Raw genomic sequence first — 23667 nt, forward strand, 5'->3', positions numbered from 1 at the left:
TCTGAAGTTGCAATTAGCAAATTCTTTAAAATAATCATTGCAAATAGGTTAAAGGATATAAAGAAACAGAGAATCCAAGAGCAAGAAGAAAACTAAAAAAGAACCAAATGAAAATCCCAGAAAGATAAAGAAGCTAAACAAACAGAAGAAAAACTCATTTGATGGTCTTCACAGTCGCAGATTGAATACTGCAAAGGAAGGACTCCAAAAACTGGAAGACAGAGAAAACAAATCATCCTAACTGCGACACAATGAGGAAATGCAGCGGTGAATATCAAGGGTCTACAGACCTGTAGGACCCTTCAGACCCTCTGCCTTGTGTGCAGCAGAGTTTCACAATGAGGAGAGAGAGGAAGGAGAAAACAGTGCAAATATGTTCAAACTTTGAAGAAAACTATTACTGGAGGCCCAGGAATCTACATTAATTTTTTTTAGAAAGATAGATAAAATAAAAGCATGAGCACATCAGAATAAAAAAGATAAAAGAAATCTTAAAAGTATCAAGAAGGGTTGACAGGAAGGACGGCTGACTGAGCGTGGAGACAATGCGGGCCAACAGTGGTGGAAGAGCACTCTCAAGAGATGAAGGAAGAGAGTCTGTGGTTCCATCCCCAGCACCATGGAGAGACCTGGATAGCACATCCCGAGGCCTAGCAGGGCTCAGTCCTGGAGCCAGCCCATCCTCTTCCCTCTCCCCCAAGGAGGGGACGGGGGCCTTTCTTAACTCCACCCTCAGCCAGGGCTTCTGCCCGCACCTGGTCAGGTTTCGTGGTGTGGGCAGGTTGGATCTTCTGATCCCTTCTGACCTCCTAGGTGGGCTATAGGGAACAGTCTGCTTGGGATAAGTGGACTCCACGCCGTCTCCTCAAGGGTGTGTGCATATAGCAGGGCACACTCGAGCAAGTGGAAGAAGAGCTGGCAGAAAAGGAAGGCCCTGCCCTGCGCACCAGCACACAAGCCCCGTGCCTGCCCTGGATACCCACACCCACCTCAGTTATTTTTTGGTACCCACAGGCACTCAGGACCCAGCTCAGGACATCGCAGCAAAGCGTCTTTCGTGTCTAAACAAAATAAGCAGAACTCTCTCCCCAAAATAACTCCTAGAAACCCTGAATCCCACTTTTGGAGCTAACCCTGTCCAGTTCAAGGAATTACCTCCCTTCTCAGTAAGAACACCAATGAGGTTGTTACTACTGTTGCCCCTGCTTTACAGAGTGGGTCCTGCCGCACAGAGAGGTAAAGAGTCACACAGAGTCACACAGCTCGAGCCCAACCTCTGCAGCACATTCTGTGCTCACCTTTTAGACTCTCTGCCCACTGTCCTCACCATCAGCACCAGACCTCCAAGTTGTGCCCTAACCTTGACCCCCAAGCTCCCTGCTCAATCATGCCATGACCTTGACCTCCAAGCTCCCTGCTCAAGTTGTGCCATGACCTCAACCTTCAAGCTCCCTGTGCAATCATGCTGTGACCTTGAGCTGTGGTATAGTGCGGTAGCTCGAGCTGCACCTGGCGTTCTCGTTTATTAGAATTTAGATGAGATTTAAAGTTTGGGTCCTTTCAAGTGCTCAGGGCCACATGTGGCTGTGATTACACACTGGACAGTGCAACTGTCACTCAGAAAGGCCCACCAATCAGGGCTGGTGAGGGCCTGAGAAGGTGGACACTAGCTGTAAGGTGCTGGGCCATTAGGGGCCCAGTGAGCTGGTGACCTTGTTCCTGCAGGTCAGTGACTCAGAAGCAGGTGGCCCCTGTGAGGGTGGCCTCGCCCAGCCACCATGGATAGTGTGGGCAGAGGTAGAGGGGGTGAGCTTGCCTCCACCCTGCCTGGGTGCTCCTGGCCCTCGGGCCTCAGACCTGGACTGGACTCTACACCACAGACTGTCCTGGTCTCAGCTGGTAGAGGCAGATGGCGGGTCCCAGCCTGCGTCATGTGTCATGTGAGCCAATGCCTGACTTCAATGAAGCGTGTCCCCTGCCGGCTGCGCTACAGGAGGGCCCATGGTACAAACCCCACGCCAGCACCCCCGGCATGGCATGCTGACCGTGCCCACACCGGCACTTAGGTGGACAAGGACTGTGGTTTAAGAATGAATTCTGAGAACATGACCTCCATCAGTGTCCCAGCTACCCTCTTCCCCAGACACTGAGAGGCCTCCGGCTGACCACCTGAGACCTTCTCCAGTCCTCGGGAGCTGACCCTGGGGCCACACCTGCTACCCCACCTCCCCACCCCAGGTTCCTTCCCTGGGACGCTCTCTCCAGCTCTCCCGAATGGGCCAGGGGGCCCGTGTTTGGTGTTTCCCAATCCTTCACCCCAGCACTGACCATGAGATGTCCTAGGGTCCCCACTATTCAGACCCTGGCCACCAGGTAGGAAACCAGAGCTCACTGCGGAGTGTGATGTGCTGACCTTGCCCGTCCATCAGCGCCTCTTGGACAGGCCCTCCCTTGGCAGTGCCGCCCACCTTCTGCCAGTTGCTGCCCTGTGGGTGGGCAATTCCTGAGGGTCTGCCCCATAGGGCACACAGGACTGCACAGCCAGCCCCCTGCATTGAGGCCAGTCCTGCATGACATGAGGCTTAAGAGGCCAGGTGCTGGCAAAGGTCACGCTGGAGAACACGGAGGAATCCACGTTCACAGATGAGGCTGAGGACCCTTCCGACTGTTCAAGCAAGGACTACGTGGGCAGCGCCCAGCAGGAAGCCTCAGGCAGACCTGGCCCCGGCACGCACGTGGAAACGGCCCCGGCCCCCACAGGGAGGTCTCCTGTGTGACTTTCACACGAGCCAGCTCGCTGCCCAGGCACTGGGGGTCACTGGGTCCTGTCCATAGGAAGGAGCCCTCCAGCTGATGTTGCCTCTGGATTTCCCCAGGTGCGGGGGGACAAAGGACCCTGGCCAGCTCCCTGTCCACAGCCCACAGGCACAGGTGCTAACAGCCTTGCCTCGCAGCTGGGCCAGGACCCAGGTGGCTTCTGTGACAACCTTCACGTCACTGCAGCCCATCAGCACATGCTTACTCATGACCGGGAGACAAGAAGGAGCAAGGTGGACAGGAGCAGGCCCTCCCTCAATGGCCTGGGAGTGGACACCCGTGGAGGGGCAAGGCGCCCAGCCTCCTCCTGTCACAGGACCAGCCTCTGGCTCCAGTGCCGAGGAAGCAGTCCCTGGCTGGCCCTGAAGCCACCCTGAGTCCCCTCTCTGGATCAGCACAGGCTGGCACTGTGCCCTCATGCTGACCTCGAGCCTTGGAGGCCACATGGATGGCCTGGCTCCCTCCTGTTGTGCCCCCCTCCCTGGGGCCAGGCAGGACGCAGGCTCACCTGCGGGCAGCGTGGAGAACTCCACGAAGGCCTCCTTCTTTTCCCTCTGCTCCAGCGGCAGCTGCCAGGGCATCTGGTGGGGCTTGGCGAGGACCTTCACCTTGTAGGCCATGTTGGGCCTCAGGTTGAGGAACTGGTACTTGTACCGCGCGGCCTTGACGACGTCGAACTCCTCCTCGTTAAGGAAGATGACGTGGCTGTAGTTGCTGTTGGTGGGCAGCCAGGAGAGCCGGGCGGAGATCTGCGTAATGTTGTCCACGCGCAGGTGGGAGGGGGCCACGGCCACGTCCTTGCCCACCAGCAGCGTGCACCGCAGCTCATCCGAGCTGCCCCTGCTCGTGACGCACTGCACGGAGATGCGGTAGGTGCAGGCGGCCGTGTTGAGCTTCTCGATGAGGGCCTTGGTTCTGCTGCCCAGGGCCAGGCTCACCCGCATCTCCTTGTCCACCAGGACATTGTAGCTGCTCACAGTCCCCCAGCCTGGCGGCACAGCCGGGGGCTCCCAGCCCACAATGACACTTTTGGCAAGCTGTTTGATAAGGGTGATTTTTCTAGGGTAAGGCACGATGTCTTCTCCAATGTCATCGATGTTCACATCCAGCGTCCCCCCGCCGTCATCAGTAATGCCCGGGTCTGTGCGAGTCGGGGAGTGGAGGTCGAGGATGTTCTCGCTCCCCAGGCCAAGGCCCGAGTGGTTGATGAAGTTCTGATCCTGCTCGGTCCCCAGAGTGCTTGCCAACCGAGACTCGTTGTCCTGGATGAAATCCACAAAGTTGGAGGGCACCAGGCCCCTCTGCCCATCCAGGAGCTCCCCTGTGGGGCGCGAGGACAGGTTATCAGTGCACCGTCCCACCGGGCCCTGAGGTCATAGGGCACACACCGCTCCTGCCCGACAAGAGCACTTCATCTAAAGTGAGCTCCACCGCGAGGCCCGGCCTCTCCCTGAGGCTCACGGAATCTGGGGCTGTGGTGTTCGTTTACCTGGGTACGTATGCTGACTGCCTCCCAATGAGAAGACTGCCCATGAGGGTAGGGAGCTCACGCTGACTATGGGGCCAGCTCTGGGGTGACACCTGGTACCCAAGAGGTGCTCAATAAATATTTTCTCAAAGGATGAACAAACGAGTAAAACCCACGGCTTTTGGTAATTGAGAAAATTAACCCTCCTACGGCTGAGCGGGCACAGGCATAGGGATCCAGGGGGTTCCTGCTCTGGCCCCATTCAGGGGCTCCCCACTGCTTCACCGGACGTGAAATGGAATGGTGGACTTGGCGTCAGAACCATCTCAGAACTGAGTGGCTTATAAAAACCCTGAGGTAGTTTTGGTGTCCACCTGGTCTTATGTGTGAGCCATCTAAGCTTCTTGTCAGCAGCTCGAAAGGCTAATTGCCCTGGAGGCCCCAGAGAGGGACAAGTACACACAGGAGCTTTGAAGGTGAGGCACAGAGCCCACAGTACTGGCCCCCAAGGTCCTCACAGGCTACCACCCAGCCAGGTGACCAGGGGGACTGGATTCTGCTCCCGGGAGAACTCCTGCCTTAGGGGAAGTGGGACAGGGCCTTAGAGGGCACGGAGACCAGTCCATCTGCCCTGGGTTCTCTGTGTCTAACCCTGAGGCAGGGTGTGGGCTCAAGGAAGACCAAGCGTTCCCTGGAGGACAGACTATGAAACATCCATACTGTGACTTGGGTGGAAGGTAATGATGACAGTAGTGGTGACATTGGTGGAGATAGTGATGATGGTGACATTGATGGTGATGGTGGTGATGATCATGGTGGGGATGGAGATGGTGATAATGTTTATGGTGATGGTGTTGATGATGGTTGTGATGGTGATAGAGATGGTGATTATGATAGTGGTGATGATGGTGAAGATAGTGATGATGGTGATGATGGTGAGGGTTATAATGGTGATGGCGATAGTGGTGATGATGTTGATGGTGATGCTCATGGTGATGAAGGTGGTGGTAACAGTGATGATGATGGTGATGTTGTTAATGGTGGTGGAGGTGAGGGTTATAATGGTGATAGTGGTAATGATGATGGTGATGGTGATAGTCACAATGATAATGGTTTTTGGTGACGGTGGTGAGGTCATAATGGTGACAGTGATGACAGTGAACATTTGCTGAGCACCTACTCTGGGCCAGGCTCTATCATAAGCACCTGATATCTGCCACCTCATTCATCCTCACAGCTACCCTAAGGAGTAGGTACCCTGCCATTTTAATTCTGCAGCAGAGGAAACTAAGGCCCAGAGGGGAAGCAGGTCCCACTGCCACCCTGACCGTGGCTCCCTGAGGTCCTCAACCTGCTCTGAGCCAGCCCTCTGAAGAGTCTTCGTGGCCACAGAGCAGGGAGTGATGGCAGAGCTCTGTTGGGGCAGGGTGTACATGTCCACCCTGGGGTGTGACTCGGGGCCTCCAGGGCCATCGCAATCAGCTCATGGCACACGTGTCGCTGCCTGCCAGGGGTGCTCACACGTCCACTGACGGCCTGGCCTCTCGCCAGCGAGTGTCAGAAATGAACCTAGGTGCTCCGACCTGCTCTAGGGAGACCCTGCAAGGCCATGCAAGAGAAAACTCGTGGTTTAACAAGACGAACTCCTCCTGCCCAGGGGGACAGGGCAGACCCAGGCCCCCCGTGTGGGGCAGTGGGTGGTTCAGGGACTAGATAGGGCAGACCCAGGCCCTCCGTGCAGGGCAGTGGGCGGTTCAGGGACTAGAAGGCTCATGTCTACAGCAGAAAGCTACTCACGGAACTGTGGGGTGTCCTGTGTGTCCTCAAGCTAAACAAGGGAGGCCCTTTGGGTAGACAGCTCACAGTGCCTGATCCCAAACTAGAGGCGGGAGGGTGGTGTGAAAGGGAGCAATCTTCCCGGGAATGGGCCAGACCCCCTGGGGCCATGACAGCCTCAGGATGGGTGGGCCACCTCTGCAGGCGCTGGAAGCCACTCTCAGTGAGGTCACCTAGATGGTCCTGGCCACACCAGAGGATGCAGCCTGGGGGCTGGGGGGCAGGAGAATGAGGGAGGAGGGATCCCTGGGAGCACAGTCAGCCCTCTGTGTCCACAGGTTCCACAACCACAGACCCAACCAGCTGCGGGTAGAATAGGGGGGGACTGTCCCGTCCTGGACAAGTGCAGTCTTCTCTTTGGCACTGCCCGCAGGGCGCTGTCAGTGACTGCCCAGGGCACTGGTGAGGTGGTAGGCACCGTGGGCACCTGTGGGGACTTGGGAGGGCAACGAGGATGCACGTACGCTCTAAGCAATAGTGCCCCTTCCTGTGAGGGACCTGGGCATCTGCCCACTTTGTATCCTTGGGAGTCCTGGGACCTGTTCCTGTGGGTGCCAAGGGATGACCATGGGCAGAGGCCGGTCAGTCCCGGGGTGGACACATGACTGCCAGACAGCCCTGCAGAGTTGAGCATCCTGAAGATCCACTGAGCACCAGCCTCTGCCCGGGTGGGAACCCAGCTCCCCTCCCAGCCTTCCTGTCCTGAAGGGAACCCGAGGACTCAGGCCCCACAGGGACAGAGCAGCGGCTCTGCAGCCAGCAGTGACTGGGGCCTGCCGGCTGCCAGCCCAGGAGCGCTGGCCTGGGGTGGGCTGGCTAGGCTCCCCAACAGCAACCTGGTGCCAACAGAGACCTTCGTAGAACCCGTCCTCGTCCATGTCCCCGTACACATAGAGGTACTTCCCCGCCGTGAGGGGCAGCTCGGCCTCTGGGTTTTCATTCGGCCCATCGAAGGGATTATAACTGGAGGGAGAGACAGAATTCAGTTCACGACCCTCCTGCTCCTGCCTGAGAAGCACAGCCCCGCGCCCAGCCCAAGCTTCGCATGCCAGGCACACAGGCTCATTCACACAGACCACGGGAAGATGAAGACAGAAGTGTGATGGTCCTGACATCGTCCCATTGCCCTTCCACCATAACTACACAGCTCCATATTAATAAGGCAATAGGAAGAAATGAACCTTACAAGCTTTAAATATATGTAATCACACTAAAGGCGGATCCTATCACATACTACTTCATGATCCACCTACTTGTCACCTTGTAACACAGCATAGTGCTCGTGAAACACTGCCTTAGCCTTTTTAGTGGATGTGTAGTATTCCACCAAGCAGCTTGGCAGGGTTTACTTAGCCAGTTCCCTGAAGTTGGGCATCAGTGTGGCCTCTAACTTTCTACAAGGGTCAGTGTGTGCCTGGCTAATCCTGCCGCACACACCTCTCTAATCTCCTCCTACGGATCCCAGGGAGAATATTTGTTGGATTAGATCTGGGCATTATTCCAATCTGGGATGTGACTGCCAACCACATGGTCAGTTGCACCAGCTTCCTGTCCTCGCCCAGCCTGGGAGGGTGGGCGTCACACCTTCAGGTCCTCAGCACATAGGGGTCAACTTCAGTCAGAGTTGTGGCCAGAGTGAGACAAAGTCAGGTGCCCCTGGGGTCTCCTATTGCAAAGACTGACTTAAAACAACCGGAAAGGCCCTGTGAGGAAAGGAGACTGCAGCCAGCTCCTACCTGTAGCGGGCAACACACAGATGGACCTTGCCCGAGTATCTCTGCTTCAAGGTGTTGGAGTTCTGTTCATTGTCCATCTGTCGGAGACAGGGCGCCTGGTCAGCGGGCTGCAGGCCTCACCTGTGTGCCGGGACACCCAGGAAGCCATTCTGCAGCCGCCATGGACTTTTGGAAAAATGGACCCAGACTGGACACCCACAGGTGGGCAGCCCCACATGCTCAGCCTCGTGTGTGAACCCAGAAATGGCTTCCTATTGGGCACTCAACCCAGAATGGACATCTACACAGAGCCCAGGCCCAACCCCAGGAAAGCCCTGAGGGGCCTCTTAAGGACCCAGACTGCAATCCTGGCCATGCTGGGTGGGTGGCTCGCTGAAGCACAGACGAGTACCTGTGTCCTCTGCCCTCCGGAGGTGGCACCTCTGTGTTTGATGGTGCCCAAGGAGGGGACAACAGGGAGGGGAGGGGATGCCCTGTCCTGCAGCCCTGACTCTGCCATCCCCTGAGGAAGCCATGGTCCCTTACACCATAGTGACAGCCCCAGGGGTGGGAGCAGGAGTGGCCTTCCCCTGGAGGTCCGGCTCCTCACCTCCCTAAACACTCTCCAGGTAGAAGCAGGTGGCCACGTCACCCCCGCCTTCAACCAGACAAACCCACTCTGTCCTGGTGCCCAGGCCGCGACACACTGCCCACCTCCCAGCCCCAGTTCAACCCGTCAGGACCCCTTGTCATGCACACAAGTGTCCGGCTCCCTCCAAGCAGGCCCTCCCCTGGGCTGGTCGAGCCTCTCCCTGCCCCGTCGCTGGGCGGCCCACTCTCTCTTGTGAACTGCTCTCTGCATGCTGGCTGGACACTGTGAGTCCCGGCCTCAGGGGCCATCTCAGAGACCAGGCCTCAGCTGTGTGCCCAAAGTGGCCCTCGCAGGCCACCCCTAGCCATCAGTGAGCTGTCTAGGCCACCCATAGCCAGCAGTGAGGACAGGCTCCAGGGATTAACTGCAGTGAGGGAAGGACCCAGGGGAGGCAGGAGGAGGAAGATGGGTGGAAGGACAAGGTGGGACTGGGCAGGATGGACAGGGTCCCCATGTCCCCCTAGCCACAGAGGCCCAGCACCAGGTGCCTGGCAGGAAGACTCACGTCTGACTCAAATCTGCATCTTGGGCTCCCCGATGGCGACAGGAAGGTGGGGTTGGCGGACAGCAGCTCCGGCTTGCCCCCTGAGAGTGGGGAATAGTCACCAACCGCAGGGTAGTGTCCAGGGGCACTCTCGTGACCTGACCACAGTCAGGGGCATGGCAGGGAAAGGAGAGGAGATGAGACAAGCCTGTGGCACCTGCTCCCTGAGCACCTTCCTCTTCCGCCTCAGCTGTGGAGGCCACAGGGGGCCCACACAGCTCGTCTTGTCCACGGCTAGTCTGAGCCCACCACTGGCCCTGAGCCATGCAGCCTGGCTATAAAGGGGGTCTGTAGCTCATGGCAGGGGCTCCAGTCGAAGGGCTTTAGTGGGAGCCCCCACAGACATGCTTCCCCTTTCCTTGGCTTAGAATGGGACTGTGAGTTTCAGTGACATGGCAGCCCTTTTGCCACCAGGAGTAGGAAACTCCCTCAAGAACAGAGCCTGCTCTCAGAGGACAGACTGGACCCTGGTGACATGGCCAGAGCCCCTGAACCAAGCTGTACCTGAAGCCAGAGGACAATTTCCTTTTGGTTCACACCAGGGTAAGTTAGATTTTGCTGTCACTATGACCAAGAGTCTTAATTAGCCAAGGGGTCAAGTTTACTGCTGGAAAGCACTTTGGACAAGAGCCCTACTGGAAGACAACGGGGCTCAGCCTGACCACCCTCCCGGGCTGGGGGCAGGGAGCCCCATCCTGGCTGCTGGGAAGGGGCACTGAGGGCTTGACCCACGGTGGCCTCAGTGTCCCCTTCAGTTAGACCCAGAGGCAATCTAACTGAAGACCCTCCCCCAGGGTCTCTGCTAGCACAAGGACAGGGTGGGTGCCCTGCTGTCTCCGACCAGCCTCTGTCGGGCCACACCTCGGGGACAGCTCCTGAGTGAGGAAGGACCCGGGGATATAAAGTGACCTGAAAGCATCCCTAGAAAGGCATCTGGCAGAGCCCCAGAGCTCCCCTGGGCAGGTGACGGCTGATGGCACCTAGGACAGCAGTAGCGTCTCCCTGCTGGGACATCGGGTCCAGCAAGGGGACCCTGTGTGTGGCCACACGGCCCTGAAGCCATAGCATGGCTTGGCAGGCAGCAGTGCAAGGGAAAGGGTCATGGGGAACTGGCCCCGAAGCCCCGGGAAGCCAGCCAGGAACCAGCAGGCGCCCTGCTCCAGACTAACACATCCTTCCCTCCCCCGGCAACCGGGGGCAGCACGGCCCTGGAAGGGGTGTGAGTGGAAGTGACTGTCCACCTCTGGGTGGGGGCTGTGGACCAGAGCTGGTGGAAGCCCCCAGGGTCTGGGGTTGGTTGTTAATGCAGCAGAATTCAGGCTGTCCTGACTGGTGCCCTGCCCCAGCGAACTGCATGGGTGGCCAACACACAGCAGTGTCACCTTGCAGTCACCTTCCACTTGTTCAGACCTATAGGAATTCTCAAGGGAGAAGAGGTTTTGTCTGGCATGCCGCATCAGGGGTGAGAGTGACCTTACGGGGTGGTTCTCAGGTGCACTCTCCAATGATCCCGAGCTTTGGGACATGTGTGCTCCAGAAAACAGAAGTGCTAATTCCCAGTGACTTTTTCTGGGATATCACAAAAAGTTCCCAGCTCCCATCCTGAAAGGAAAGCTGGCCACCAGGGTGGGGGTGGGGCTTGGGGCGGGGCTCCGGAGGCGGGGTGGGGCGGGGCTGGGGGCGGGGCTGGGGCAGGGCCTCTTCCCACCCTGTCGGGCTGCCAGCTCCTGGGTTTCCAGGGATGATTCTATTGGGGTGCAGTATCCGCTGCAGGGAGGTCCTTAGAGACCTTACTCTCCTGTCATGTGGCTCTGCTTACAGAGTCCCCTAGGGCTCACACCCAGACTCGTCACCCACCCGGCCTCCAGGCCAAGACCACCTCACCGGAGGCAGAGGAGACCTGCTGGAAGGTTCAGCAGAAGCAGAACCTCTCTTCTGGGACCCCGTGGCCAGCCAGCAATTCTTCCCTGCCCACCCTGGAAGAGCCGGACAGAGAGCCTGGGGTGGACGAATGGACACAGGACATGGACTAAGCCAGGGCCGGTGTGTGGCTGAGCGGCCGAGCACCTGCCTAGTATGTACAAGACCCCTGGATCCAACAATAGTGAGAGAGGAAAGGAAAGAGGAACAGAGGGAGAGAGGGGAGGAGGGAGAGAAGGGAGAATGGGAGGAGGGGAGGAGGGAGAGAGGGGAGGGGAGGAGGGAGAGAGGGGAGGAAGGAGAGAAGGGAGGAGGGAGAGAGGGAGGGGAGGAGGGAGAGAGGGGAGGAGGGAGAGAGGGGAGGAGGGAGAGACGGGAGGAGGGAGAGAGGGAAGGAGGGAGAGAGGGGAGGGAAGAAATGAGGAAGAGAAGCTGGCGTAGGTGCACAGTGCAGTGCTCTTCAACCTTGGGCAGGGCCAGCCCGGCTGTGTGGGGTCCATTGCCAAGCCTCTGCCCACGCAGCCTGGCTGGGAGTCGGTCGGCATCCTTTCCCCACCTCCGGGCCCAGGGAGGCCCAGTACTCACCTTTGCCAATGGAGGTGGCTAGTCCATTCATGAACTGCGGGAAAGGCTTGCTGGGGGCCAAGGGGATGTCTAGCGAGGCCACCGAGCCGCTGCCTAGCAGGTCAATCTTCCCGGCCTGCTGCCGGAACTTCTCCAGGTCCCGGGACAGCCGGCTGAACTGCTCACTCTGCGTCCGGCATTTCTCTTCCAGCTCGCGAACCTTGCACTGCACAGCAGAGGTGGGAGGGGGTCAGTCAGCAGGAGGCCTTGGGGGCCCATGTGGCCAGGACTGTGTGCTGTGTGCATGGCAGGCCTATCTGCCACCTCATGGGAAGTTCCAGCCCAATGCCTAGCTCTGCATGCAGCCTGCTGTCAGCCACAGGAGAAAGCACAGGTGCCAAGAATCCCGGGAGCGCACAGCTCACAGCCAGCACAGCTGCTCCAGGCTCTGAGTGTGGCCGGCACCCAGGGCATGCCTGGCTGCAGCTGGTGGAGGTGGGTAGCATGAGGCTGTGACCAGCCCAGGCTGGGACAGCATGGTGGCTGACCCACCTGCAATGCCCACCCCAGAGGGCACCACCTCTAGCAGAATAAGGGAATGTCCTTCTGCTGGACAGGTCAACAAACTCGCTGCCATTTGCCCACTTCACAAAGACAGAGCCGCCCTCAGGACACACAGGAGAAGGGCCGCCCAGCGAGCTCTCTCCTCAGGCACAGGCCTGGGCCAGGCCGTAGCCGGCCTCCGAGCCTCTCTGCTCTCTGCTGCTTCCTGACCCCATTGTGGCTGCCCAACGCTCAGGGCCAGCGTGCACCAGTGAAGCCCCCTCCCCATCCCCTCTGCTGCAGGAGTTCCTGCACCAGGCAAGGCGCGGTGCCCAGGTGGAGGGGAGGTGGTCCCTGCCCCACACTCCTCCTTCCCTGCACCCACCACCTCCCATCCTGTCCCTCGTATGTCTCCATGGACCACAAAGCCCTGCGCCTTCATGTCCTGCTTCTCAGACACATCCTCAGTGCCTCTCGGTACATCAGGTACACAGTCGGTGCTTAATAAACAAATCTAGGCAAAGCGGGAAGTCCTGATGTGCAGCTACCATGTTTCCATAGCATGGCTTGTGCCATCTGTGTGCACACCCTGTCCTGCTGTCCCCCACTCTAGGACAGCTGGGACGCCCTGTCTGTGCCAGCGCTGATTCTGCACATCGTCTGCCCCTTGCTAAAACATCACCTCCAGGTCAGGTCTTCATCTGCTGGGTTCCTGCCACACCCAGCCCATGGCATGGGCCAGGCATTGTATGCAGGCAGCGCTCAACAGATGTCTGTTTTATTGAGGCCCAAGGGAAAGTGGGAGCGGAGGCTGGAGGCACCTGTGCCAGCTGCGGCAAGCTTTCCCTGCGGCTCCCCCTCCCCTTCCTCCCTTCCCCACCCTTCCCCTCCTCCCCCACCGCTGGAGCTGCAGCCCCTTGGTTCCTCCGTCCAGAATGAAGTGCTATTTGTGTCTGAGATCATGGATTTCTAAAAATAAACCTAACATGTCCAGAGCCTATAATTAATTTCTCCAATTCATTAAAAAAAATCAGCAGTATTCTTAAAAAATCTGAATGAGCTTGCCCAGGATGGCTGCCTTGGCTGAGGCAGGCACAGAGCCAGAGCCTGGGGTGAGCCGCGGTGACGTCAGGTTCTGGGGCCTGAGACGCTGGCAGACAGGGGCTCCTGGGAACAGCAGCCACATGCCATCGCAGGAAGGGCCTGGGAAGGGCCTGAGCTCACCGGAGGCACCAGAGGCTGCAGGTACCTGTGTGCCAGGTGAGACGCCTGGGGTGCGTGGAGGAACTGGAACCCGGGTTTAGACAGTTCCAGGTACTTCTTGGTGCCCCAGGAGAGCCACCGCCCCCAGCCCCCCTGCAGCGGTGCCCACAGAGGTGTCCTCTGAGGAGCCCTTGAAATGAGCATAGCCACGGTCCTCAGGGCCCAGATGGGAGGGCGTGACGTCCTCAGGTGGCACAGCCCACCATGCTCCTGGCTGTCATGGTCACGGGGCCCAGACATGCAACCAAATTCCACACAACTGTGACCAGAACCAGAAAAGGAGTGTGAGTGGACCCTGGAAAGGTCCAAAGGAGGCGGCCCTGCCCCTGAACCTGATCCCCGCCGACTCCCCTGCGGTCCAATGAACACTCTGTGACTCTAGAAGCCTCTGAGCTTTTGTGACTCTAAAGTACTTCAAAATAAAGAGGTTCAAAAAGTAAATAGTGTCTTAAAACTACAACACCACAAGGCCGGGCAGCCACAGTGAAGGCCAGGACAGCAGTGCATGGACGGCCAGTGCTGGAGGATGCTATGTCCCACCCAGGGACATGAGCACAGCTGAGGTCACATGAGCCTGCACAGGACTCTGCACCCAGGAATGCCTCACGCCAGGGCCTGCGGCTGTGGGCCCTTGGGTACGTCTGCCCCTGTGTCTGTCCCACCTGCTCAGCACTGGGTCTAGAATGTGGTGCAAAGAAGGTGTCCACACAGGCTGGTCACCACAGAAGAAGTCTGTCCAGTGGAGAGCCTGCCAAGGAAGCCTGAGGGCGCTGGCTCACAGGCAGAGGAAGTCTGGGTGGGGCCGGCCTCCCTGAGCAACACGGGGGCTCTCAGGAGAGAGGGAGCCGGGCTCGACTTGGCCCCCAGGCCTCCAACAACGGGATCGTCCTGCACTGAGCCAAAGGCCCCACTCCCCAGGTCCCCGCAGGTGTGAGATGCAAGGCCTTGAGGCTGTCCTGTCCACAGGAGGCTGGACTCTGCTTCCCTTTGTGGAAAGAGGCCAAGGTGATGAGGCACGGCAGAGTGTCGGCAGGAAACTCTGGGCTACACGGCACTCGTCTGAGGGCAGAGGGAGTGTCCAGTCTTCGCGGTACAGATCACTGGCCGGGGACTGCGAGCCGCTGGCCCCAGTAGTGGTGTGGGGTGTGCTGTCCCCGCCGGTACCCATACAAGACTCTGGAGCTCCAGCCTGCTGAGCTCAGAGGTCCTGGGCAGGTGCTGGGAGCTGACCGTGAGTGGTGCACGGTGCCTTCTGCAGTGCAGCTGATGGCACGGGGCTGCCCACAGGAGGAGGGGAGCATGGCCCGGGTGTGGCTCTGTCCAGCCCGCTCTGGTCCCAACTCCAGTTCTTCAAGGGATGCAGGGATCTGTCTCAGGGTGAAACCCTTTATTCTAAGCTTCAAGGGTCTGGCAGGGCCGGGGCCACTGGAGGCAGGGGCTGAGGGCTATACGCAGCGATCCTGAAAGTGCAAGTCCTGTCCCTGCGTCTGCAGGTCCAGTGGCAAATTAGGGCAGGCTGTGTGGCCCTGTGGCCCTGCTGACCTCCAGCTGTCCCAAACAGGTTCCCGCACACCAATCACTGTGTCCTGGGGCTGGGGCTCTGCAATCTGTAATTCACAGTCATTTGGCCCAGTGAGTAGGGCGTCCACTCCAGGACAGCAAATGGCCATGCCGAGAATCCCACCTTTGGGGAGGGCCCACAGCTGTCCGGAGAGCCACACTGCCCGGAGCCATGGCTGGCTGTGTCTCTACTGATGCCAGGGTGTGCTGATGAGCATGCCAGTGTCCCCATGAGGTGACCGGCTCTCTCCTAAGCATGAGCAAGGACAGGCAACTGTTGGTGGGACTGGACATACTCAGGAGGTGTGGACTGGCTTGTGTATCTGAGTTGCCCCATGCTTGAGTGGACAAGGCGCAGGACTTGGGGTGGCACCTCGGGCTGGGTCTCTAACTGGTCCTGTGCCCAGATGCCCAGGCCTGTCCAGCTGGCAGCTTCCCCTCAAGTGCACCGAGCTGTTGGAAATTCAGGTCATCACAGGGCGTCCCTCTGCCTCTGGCCAGTCAGGCCTGCTCCTGATGCCCATCGCAGGGGAACTGGGTAAGTGCTGTGTGGCAGCACTGCAGTCCAGGGAACCTCTTCCTTGTAGGACTTTTCTCAGTGCTTAGGAGGTGACCTTGCTGGGCAGACTGGCCCTCAGGACCCAGCTCTGCCAATTATGAGCTGTGTGTCCCCAGGAAAGTGGCTCAGGTCTCTGTGCCGTGATTGCCTAACCAGTGAAATGAGAGAATGACAACCTCATCCATGGCTTTAAAGATTAAGTTCTGTCACGCTCCCCGCTCTGGTGCTGTGACTCTGGGACTGCAGGTGGCAGGGATGAGGCAGGCAGGCCAGGGCCTCAGTCAAGTGGAGCTGTGTGTGGGGCTTGCAGTCCCCCCACCTCCGACTCAGCTTTGCCAGAACACAGCCTGTCCTCCCCGCAGGGGCCACAGGAAGCTGGAGCAGGGTGGGGCTCCTGGCCGCCAGGCTCTTGGGGCTCATGTGGGACTGGCTCCACCTGCACGCTGCCCGCTCACACTCCAGGAAACAGGGCTACCGCGTCCCAAGGCTGGACTTCCGCACGCGGCGTCTAAGGGCAGGGTCTGGCCTCCCAGGTGAGCTTCCGCGGGCCTCTCTGTACCTAGCGGAGTGCTGTCTACATCAGGGTCCAATTTACATCCATATCTCAATCCTGGGAGGTAGGTAGGTGGCTTGGGCCAGGGGAGGAGCTCTGTTACAGCCAGAATACGTGCTAACCAGGCTTCAGAGAACCGCACCCCCAAAGATCCCCTCCTCCCAGCAGCTGGCCTGGTGGCCTCTCCAACAACAACACTGGACTCTGCAGACCCTGCGGCCTCGGGCCCTGGACTCTCCAATAGTGTCACCAGACCCTGCGGCCTCCGTCCCTGGGGGGCACACAGATCACAGACACCCATCCCAGGCTCCAGAGTCTGCCCCTCCAGCAAGCTTCCAGGAGATGCCAAGACCACGGGGCCTGGATCCACCTGAGGACCCTCCTCCAGCAGAGAAGAGCTGGCCCTTTTCTGAATGCTAAGTGGGCTCAGAGGCTTGCAAAATGCCCAAAGGCCGGCTCCAGGGACAGCTCGGCTCATACTCCACCTCCACTCCCCATGGAGAACCGGGCTTCCCGCTCAGCCGTGGAGGGAGCTTGCTGTTGGCACAGGGCAGGCAGGACAGAAGGGTACAGCACCCAGGGTGTGGTGTGAATTCGGATGACCCGTGCTGAATTCTGGGCACTGAGCTGTGCCCTCCCAATCCCATGGCTGCCAAAGGACCAGATCATTGTAACAACCTCTCTTCCCCATTGGTCATCTGAATTCACAGGACTATGTGACAGCATTGGCAGGACACAGGAGAGCATAGGCCCCGGGCTGGCCCCACAGTCCAGGGGACAGCACTTTGCAGGCTAGTGCAAGCTCCTGGGCCCCCAAGCTGAGAGCCCAGAGCCCCACCCACAGCAGCACCTCAAGGAGCCCAAGGGAGGGGAAGGGCAGGGCTGGCCCGGGGTTCGGCTGAGGGGCACGGGCACACGGGCAGGGTCAGGGCTATTGGGAGTACCTGCATGCTGTCCAGGGCGCTCTGCGTGGGGAGCCAAGCGAGACACAATCACAAAAAGACACTGTGAATAGACAATTCCCAGCAGCCACGCTGCCCTCCCCTCTGCCCGACCCAGGCACATGCTTCTCGCCTGTCAAAGCATGCGGTGAGGGGCTACAGCAGACCCTGAGCACAGCCCAGGGGAAGCCCCAGTGGGGAGCCCCAGGGGACGAGCTCTGGGGGCCTGGAGGCAGGGGCTGCAGCCATGGGAGGGTGGAGCAGGCGGGGCCTGGGGAGGGCAGTCTCCCAGCTGTGTTTCCTACCCTGTTCACATGGCACCCTGACACCCATTCACTAAAGGACACACTGGAAAATCAACTTCACATGTACATGACGGTGACTGAACCTCCCCCAGGCCACACAAGGGTGCACATGCTGCTTTTGGTGGAGGCTCTTCCCTGGGGGTAGGGACAGGCCATCTTAAGGGGTGACCCTGCCCATTATCTGGAGAGCTTGGACTCGCTGGGGGCTGGCGGCCAGGAGGAGGGGTGCTGGGCAGTCCACTCTGCCTACCCTTAGCGGGTGGCTCACTGTATGCCCTTGTCTTCAGGCCTCCGGCTGCTCTGCATGCATGAAGAGTACAGGTGGCCAAGGTCCCCAGAATGACCCCAAGAGCCCTTCCTTGATGCCTGTCCACCTTCTGCAGAGGAGGCTGGCCTTGGACCAAAAGCCAGAGCAAGCAGTGTCCACTGCCATGAAGCCACCCAGCCCAGCAGTTTTCCTTCCAAGTCCCCCTCCCTGTGGGGCTGAAAAAGGTCACTCCCATGAGGATGGTACCCTTGGAAGTGCCTTGGTGGCACTGACCACTTTGACTGCTAGGCTGTCCTTTATCTGATCCTGTAAGTGCCTCCCCATGGTTGGTGCCACACCTTAAGAACGTCCTCCCACCACTCACCAGAGGACAGGAGGTCCAGAGAGAGCTCGCCCACAGTCCTAGGGACCATTCCCAGGCCGGCAGGGGCCACTCCTGGCTTTCCCCTAAGAGCAGCCACCGAGACAGGAGCTCTGACGCTGGCTGTGTGGCCGAGGAGGGCTTCTCCCCTCCATGACCCAGTGTCCCCGGGGGAAAAGGTGGACATCACCCTGGGGGTAAAGGTGGACATGGCCCCAGAAAGACGCGGCCCACTCACCTCTAGCAGCTGCACGGCTCCCTCGTGCTCTTTCTTAGCTTCAACCTGAGCCTTCCGCATGGAGAGAGAGAAGAGCAGTGGTCAGAGGAAAGGAGGGGCCGGTGGCTCTGAGATGGGGCCCCTCACTCCCAGGGTCTCCCCCAGGGCCAGGAGCAGCTTTGGCTGGGTTTGATGCTCTTGTGGTCCACACAGGGTGGGCCCTGGGATGTGGCTGGGCCTGAGGGTGGGCGGTCTTGTCCTGTTCCTGAGAGGGGCCCAGGGAAGGACGCGGAGCCCCAAAGAGCAGAGTGGTTCTGCCAAGGCCATCACATGCTGTCGGGTTCCACATCCTCACCCTTAGGGACACGGCGAACAGCAAGAGTGACCCCAAACAGCTCAGGGGCCGAGATCTCCCTGGCCTGGAAGGAGGGGCCATGAGTGGGGGTCTTACAGAGGAAATGTTACAAGTGTCACCAAAGACATTCCGGGCTCAGGACAGCCACGGCCCTACACAGGGCAACTCCTGCAACCTTGGAATTCAACATTGCTCCTTGTCCTCTCCGACCTGGACGCTCCAGCATCGTGATGACCTAAGTTGTGTTTGTGACCTCACCTCCTCTCCTGGAAGGCCCCTGAAGTTGCTGGGATCTACCCTCCCCTGCCCTGAGGAAATGAGCAAGGTCCCACACTCTCAAAGACTGGCGCATCGGCAGGGGCACGAAGCCTAAGTTGAGCAATGATACTTGGCCTGGGTCTTCTGGGAGGGAGGGAGATTTCTCCCTTTTTGGCCATAACCTGAGGGAAGTAGAAATTGGAGCCAGGTTGGCGTGGCCAGGGTCCGCCACGGGGAAACCCAGAATGAGTCACCCTAGAGAAGGTTGGGAGCCGATCCAGAGAGAAATGAGTTCTAATGGCACTTGGGATTTAGCTGTGTCGGAACCAGCTGGTTTGAGCATTGGATCAGCCATATCTGAAGTCAGGTTTCCAGTTACTGGTGAGGACAAGATTTCCTTTGGATTTTCCATCTCTTGAAGCCGAGAGTCCTTGAATGAACACCGTCATCCACCATCAAGACCATGGCACCCCTCATTGTAAAGTTGGAGAAATGGAAGCTCATTGGGGGTCTGAGAACCAGGGCTCCTTGGGTGCATCCCCCACCACCCCACTTTGCACCCCACTCTGCAGGGCTCAGTGGGCTCAGACACTCCCAAGGCAGAAGTACTGATGTCTGGAGAAAGAGTATCGGGCACCAAGAAAGACCCCGTGCTAAGCTGAGACCCACTGTTCAGCCTGGAGAAATACGTCTGGGGCGTCATCCGTCACAAATAGGCAAGTAGGCACTGTCCTCGCAGCTGCGGCTTCTCCCTGGGAAGACTGCGTGTGGGTGGACAGAGGGGGACCTGGGTCCTGGCACCGACTAACATGAGAAAGGGCTGGCACTTCCCGGGGTCCATCCATGCCCACGGCATCCTCCCACGCCTCCCAGGAGGGGCCGAGAGCCAGGCAAGTGACCGGGACTCCACTTGTCAATCATGCTCTTCTCCAGCCAGCCCAGATGGCAAGTGCTCAAAATTGTTCCTTTCTCAGAAAAACCCACCAGAGCCATAATAAATAACAGAATGTGAAAAAGGCCAGTGGTCAGGGGACCTGTGGGCCTGCACAAACAATACCCCGTGGCATCCGTGGAATCGGGAGGCCTTCGCCCGGCAGGCCCACAGGGCAGTGCCTAGGCGGCCAGCACCGCCCAGCCAGGCTGGCAGCAATTCAGTCCTGGGCTCTGGATAGAAATGTAGGCTTGTGTTGCCAGGCTGCCTGCAGGCTGGGCCACTGGACAATCAGTTAGAACAAAAGTTAACAGGTGAACCTGGCAGAGCCGAGTCCTTGCACAATCTCAGCAGAAGTGAGTGAGGCTCACTCCCAGGGCCCTGCCCACAGGCAGGCAGGTGCCACCCTGCAGAATGGACCACACTGAGGTTGCAACTCCAGAGGACTGAGGCCCCCGGGCACCCTGGGCCCCTGAGGCTGGAAGGAAGGGCTGCTGTCCCAGGACCAGCTGCCCAGGAGGCCGCAGCAGAGGCTCCAAGCCAGCCATGCAGGCACAAGAGCAGCACAGTCCCCTTGATACTCAGAACAGGAATTGCCCAGGGGCCACAGCAGTGGGTTGGTAGCACGGAGGAGCCAAGGGCCTTCATCGGTGTCTTTCAAGTCAGTTCCACAGAAAGCAAACAAGACCCTAGGAACCCGTGGAGCCTCCATGGGTACCCTGCCTTGGCCCTGGGCAGGCTCAACAAGCTGGCAACATACACCAACACCCAGGGTGTGTCTGGAGAAGTGCAGAGCCCCACGCCTGCTCCCCACACAACAGGATGCGGACTCCCAGGGAGGTGGCCTGAGCCAGAGCACGAGGCCACGGCCTCTCCAGCTCTGACATCTCAACAACAGCCTTGAAACTGACCACAATCAGCTTGCCAGCCACAAGAAGTTTAAACAATAGTCGACCTGGTCAGATCCACAGATGCATTTTAAAAATGGAAACTCTTTGTTCATTCCATGGGTGGCTGTAGGACTGGATGTGGCCCACCCAAGACTGAAACCCTCACAAAACAGGGGGTGGGTGGACTCCAGGGGTCTCTCTGGCCTAGAGAGAAGGGCTCGGAGTTGTCACCATGTCTTGAGCCTGCTTTTGTCCTCAGGTTCCCATTGCTGACATGCAGGGTCCTGTGCCCACAGCTCTTGGGGGCTGTGGGGGGGCTGCGAATTCAATCCATGGGCATGGGAGGATTCGAATCCAGCACCTGTCCTCGTACTCTGGCCTGACCATAAGCTTTTCTCAGATGCTCCTGAGCACCTACTGTGTGTCAGGCAAGGCCCTGGGATGTGGACGCTGTGTCCTAACAAAAGGCAAGCACAGGAACAAGCGGGCACATTTGGCGTCCCATGCCCTGTGCCACATAGGTAGTAGAGCACAGACTCCCTGACAAAATAAGCCAGTTCTGCAATGACCTGGGGACCTGCATTCTAGACAAAGGCCCCGAGAGGGGACAGGTTTGGTGGTCCAGCAAAGGCAAAAAGGCCAGTCTTCTGCGGAAAGGGCCATGCCAGTCCCTTGCAGATGCATCCTTCAGTGCAGCGTTATCCAGAGCCCAGCCTCATCCTGTCTGGCCTGGCCGCGTCCCTGGGCATTGCTGACCTGAGGTGCTCATGCCCCTTGAGTGACAGCAAGACCCTGGGAGCGCTCCCTCCCCATCCCACGGGAAGCTGTGGCTACGGCAGAACGGGCCTCACCCTGGCCTCCCTGCCTTCCTACTCTGCCCAGGCCCCTGGGAGGAGGGCTGGCAGGCTGCCCATCTCGCCTGACTCCCACAAGGACAGCCTTGTATGAGGCCGTGGGTCCCTCTGCCTGCTTGCCCTTCAACATAGCAGTGTCTTGGCACAGTGTCACGGCCTCCCCCAGCCCCAAACTGTGAGGGGGAGGGGCCACCAAGGACAGGAAGGCACCTGCGCCAGGATGTGGGCCCGGCTCCCTGGCCTTCGCTGTCTGCATGTCCGGCCTCTCCTCAGGATAGCTGTGGCTGGATAAGTGGCCCCAGAGGAAGGGGCAGCACGTGCCACGTGCCAGGAAGGTGCAGCAACCAGCCACATTCCAGACATGCTCCTGGCTGCTCATGCACCCTCTGCGTCCAGAGAAAGGGCTCCTGGGATCTGGAGGGTGGAGGGTCCAGCAGAGAGGTATTCTCGGGACCCCTTTCCATATACAGCCTCCGGAGCAGCCTGGCCTGCAGGAAGAGGCCAGGGCTCCATCCAGCAGGAGCTCGGGAAACGTGGGTGCTGAGGATCAGGGAGGGCAAGGACGGTCCTGAAGGAGCTCTTGGCTCCAGCCGGGAGTCTGGGACTGGGAGTGGGATGCGGGCGATGACCAGGGCAGCGATTAACTCCAGTAGGAAGCCAGAGCTAGACCAGGGGACACAGCCACCATCTGCAGAGCTGGGTCAGGCAGCAGGTGTGCAGTTCTGAGGACGGGGGGGGGGGGGGGGGGGCGGGGGGGGTCAGTGGGGCAGGAGGTTGGTGATGCCCCAGAGCCTGGGGAAAGAACTGGGGCTCCCAGGGGGCATCTGGGCTGAGACCCAAACCCAGGAGGCCACATACAGGTGGGGCTTAAGCCCCCAGGACTAGGTGAGGTCACCAGCTTTCAGTTAAAGGGTGACTTCAGAGGGGTGTGTGGACAGGATAGAGCCAGGCTGGGACGGTCCCGGAAGCCTGCTGTGCACATGGGGCCTCTGGGTCAGAGAAAATGAGGGCAGAGAACCACGCCCTGGGTGTGAAGTCCAAGCATGGGGTAATTAGCTGCTTGGTGGTGTGAAGAGGGTGGGCTCCAAGAGGGTTCGGGGATGTGGACAGAGACATCAGGTAGCTCTCCTGTGTCAGCACCCCTCAGACCCCCACAGGGCCCGGACAGGCCAAGAACGGTGACTGGCTTTTATCCTGGTGGGGGGGGACAAGAACGTCTTGGGCTGGATGCCTGAGGGTTAGGCTCCAGCTCTGTGCCTGCAGTCCGAGATCAAGCCCTATCCCCTCGATGCCCACAGCCCGCCTCCCTGGCCTCTGTCCTCTCCATCATGCTGAGCTTGCTCCTGCTGAGGACTTGAGCCCTTCCCTGGACCATGGCAGGGGGGCGTCTTCTGCTCACTAGATGTCACCCCCACCCATAGCCACCGCCCGTCGCACCTCCACTCCTCTCTGCATTTCCCACGGGGCGCCTGCCGTGGCTCAGGCTGCCTGGTCCTAGTGTGTGTTCACTTGCTCCCACTGGGCAGAGGCCAGGCTCCCTGGACAACGCCACCCCTTTCCCAGGACCAGCTGAGTGGCAGCCAGGGGCCACCAGTCCTTGATGAACAAGTGAGCAGGTGAACGGTCAGCACAGGCCTCCTGACAGACGTCCAGGGTGGAACTGGCTGGGAAGTGGACTCTGGGGAGAGCTCACCAATCTCATTTCACTTGACGCTCAGTCTCTGCTTTAAGATTCAGAGTTTCCAAGAAATTATACAATTGGTGCATCCATAGTTCATCTGGTCTCTCTTCCTCCCCCAGAGGAAGCATCAGTGCGTCTAAAAATAGAGAGAACCACGAGCCACGCAAAATAAGTAAACAGAGGGCAAGGGAAAGCAGGTGCCGAGGCGAGAGGCTGACCAGAAGCAGTCTGCTCTCCTCCTCGGCGTCAGATACTTCGTCATTGTCCAGAAGCAGAGTCCTCGCTGGTCAGTACTTGCAGCTCCGCAGACTTCTGTGTGTCAGACGGGGCCAGCCTGGGGATGTGGCTTCACCGTTGACATGAATGAATGCAGGTTCCCTTCCTGCCATGGGGGAGGCCCCCCGGGCAGGACGGAGGAAGACCAGAGCCGAATGTCCTCCACCTGCAACCCAGCGGGGTTCCTCCCAGGCACCACACACGTGGTTACCAGGAGACAGCCAACTTCTGCGGCAGCAGCGGAGGTTCTGTGGGTTCCCATCAGCGCTGGCTTGGTGAAGTCGACCCCTGGAAGGAGGCTTCCAGAACGACTGGAGGAAGGCCACCAGGAATCAT

The 23667-nt window shown here is 59.1% G+C and overlaps 1 protein-coding gene across 23 annotated transcripts in view; it reads right to left on the reverse strand.

Moving 5' to 3' along the window:
* RIMBP2 (RIMS binding protein 2) overlaps positions 1-23667 on the reverse strand; it is a 214058-nt gene that overhangs the window by 68055 nt on the left and 122336 nt on the right. For 11 of the 23 annotated variants that reach the window (XM_081286183.1, XM_081286172.1, XM_081286173.1 and 8 more), the window contains exons 1-7: positions 21585-21752; positions 18108-18158; positions 11538-11742; positions 8994-9130; positions 7858-7934; positions 6975-7084; positions 3326-4138 (exon numbers count right to left, since the gene is read on the reverse strand). In XM_081286183.1, the coding sequence (XP_081142309.1) occupies positions 3326-4138; positions 6975-7084; positions 7858-7934; positions 8994-9130; positions 11538-11742; positions 18108-18158; positions 21585-21737 (1546 nt within the window). In that variant the 5' untranslated portion in view covers positions 21738-21752. Of the gene's footprint in view, positions 1-3325; positions 4139-6974; positions 7085-7857; positions 7935-8993; positions 9131-11537; positions 11743-18107; positions 18159-21584; positions 21753-23667 lie in introns of those variants that run through there. The other 12 variants (XM_081286190.1, XM_081286188.1, XM_081286189.1 and 9 more) reach the window with 4 other exon arrangements.

This window comes from Spermophilus citellus (assembly GCF_964194105.1).
Source record: "Spermophilus citellus genome assembly, chromosome: 3".
NCBI lineage: Eukaryota > Metazoa > Chordata > Mammalia > Rodentia > Sciuridae > Spermophilus > Spermophilus citellus.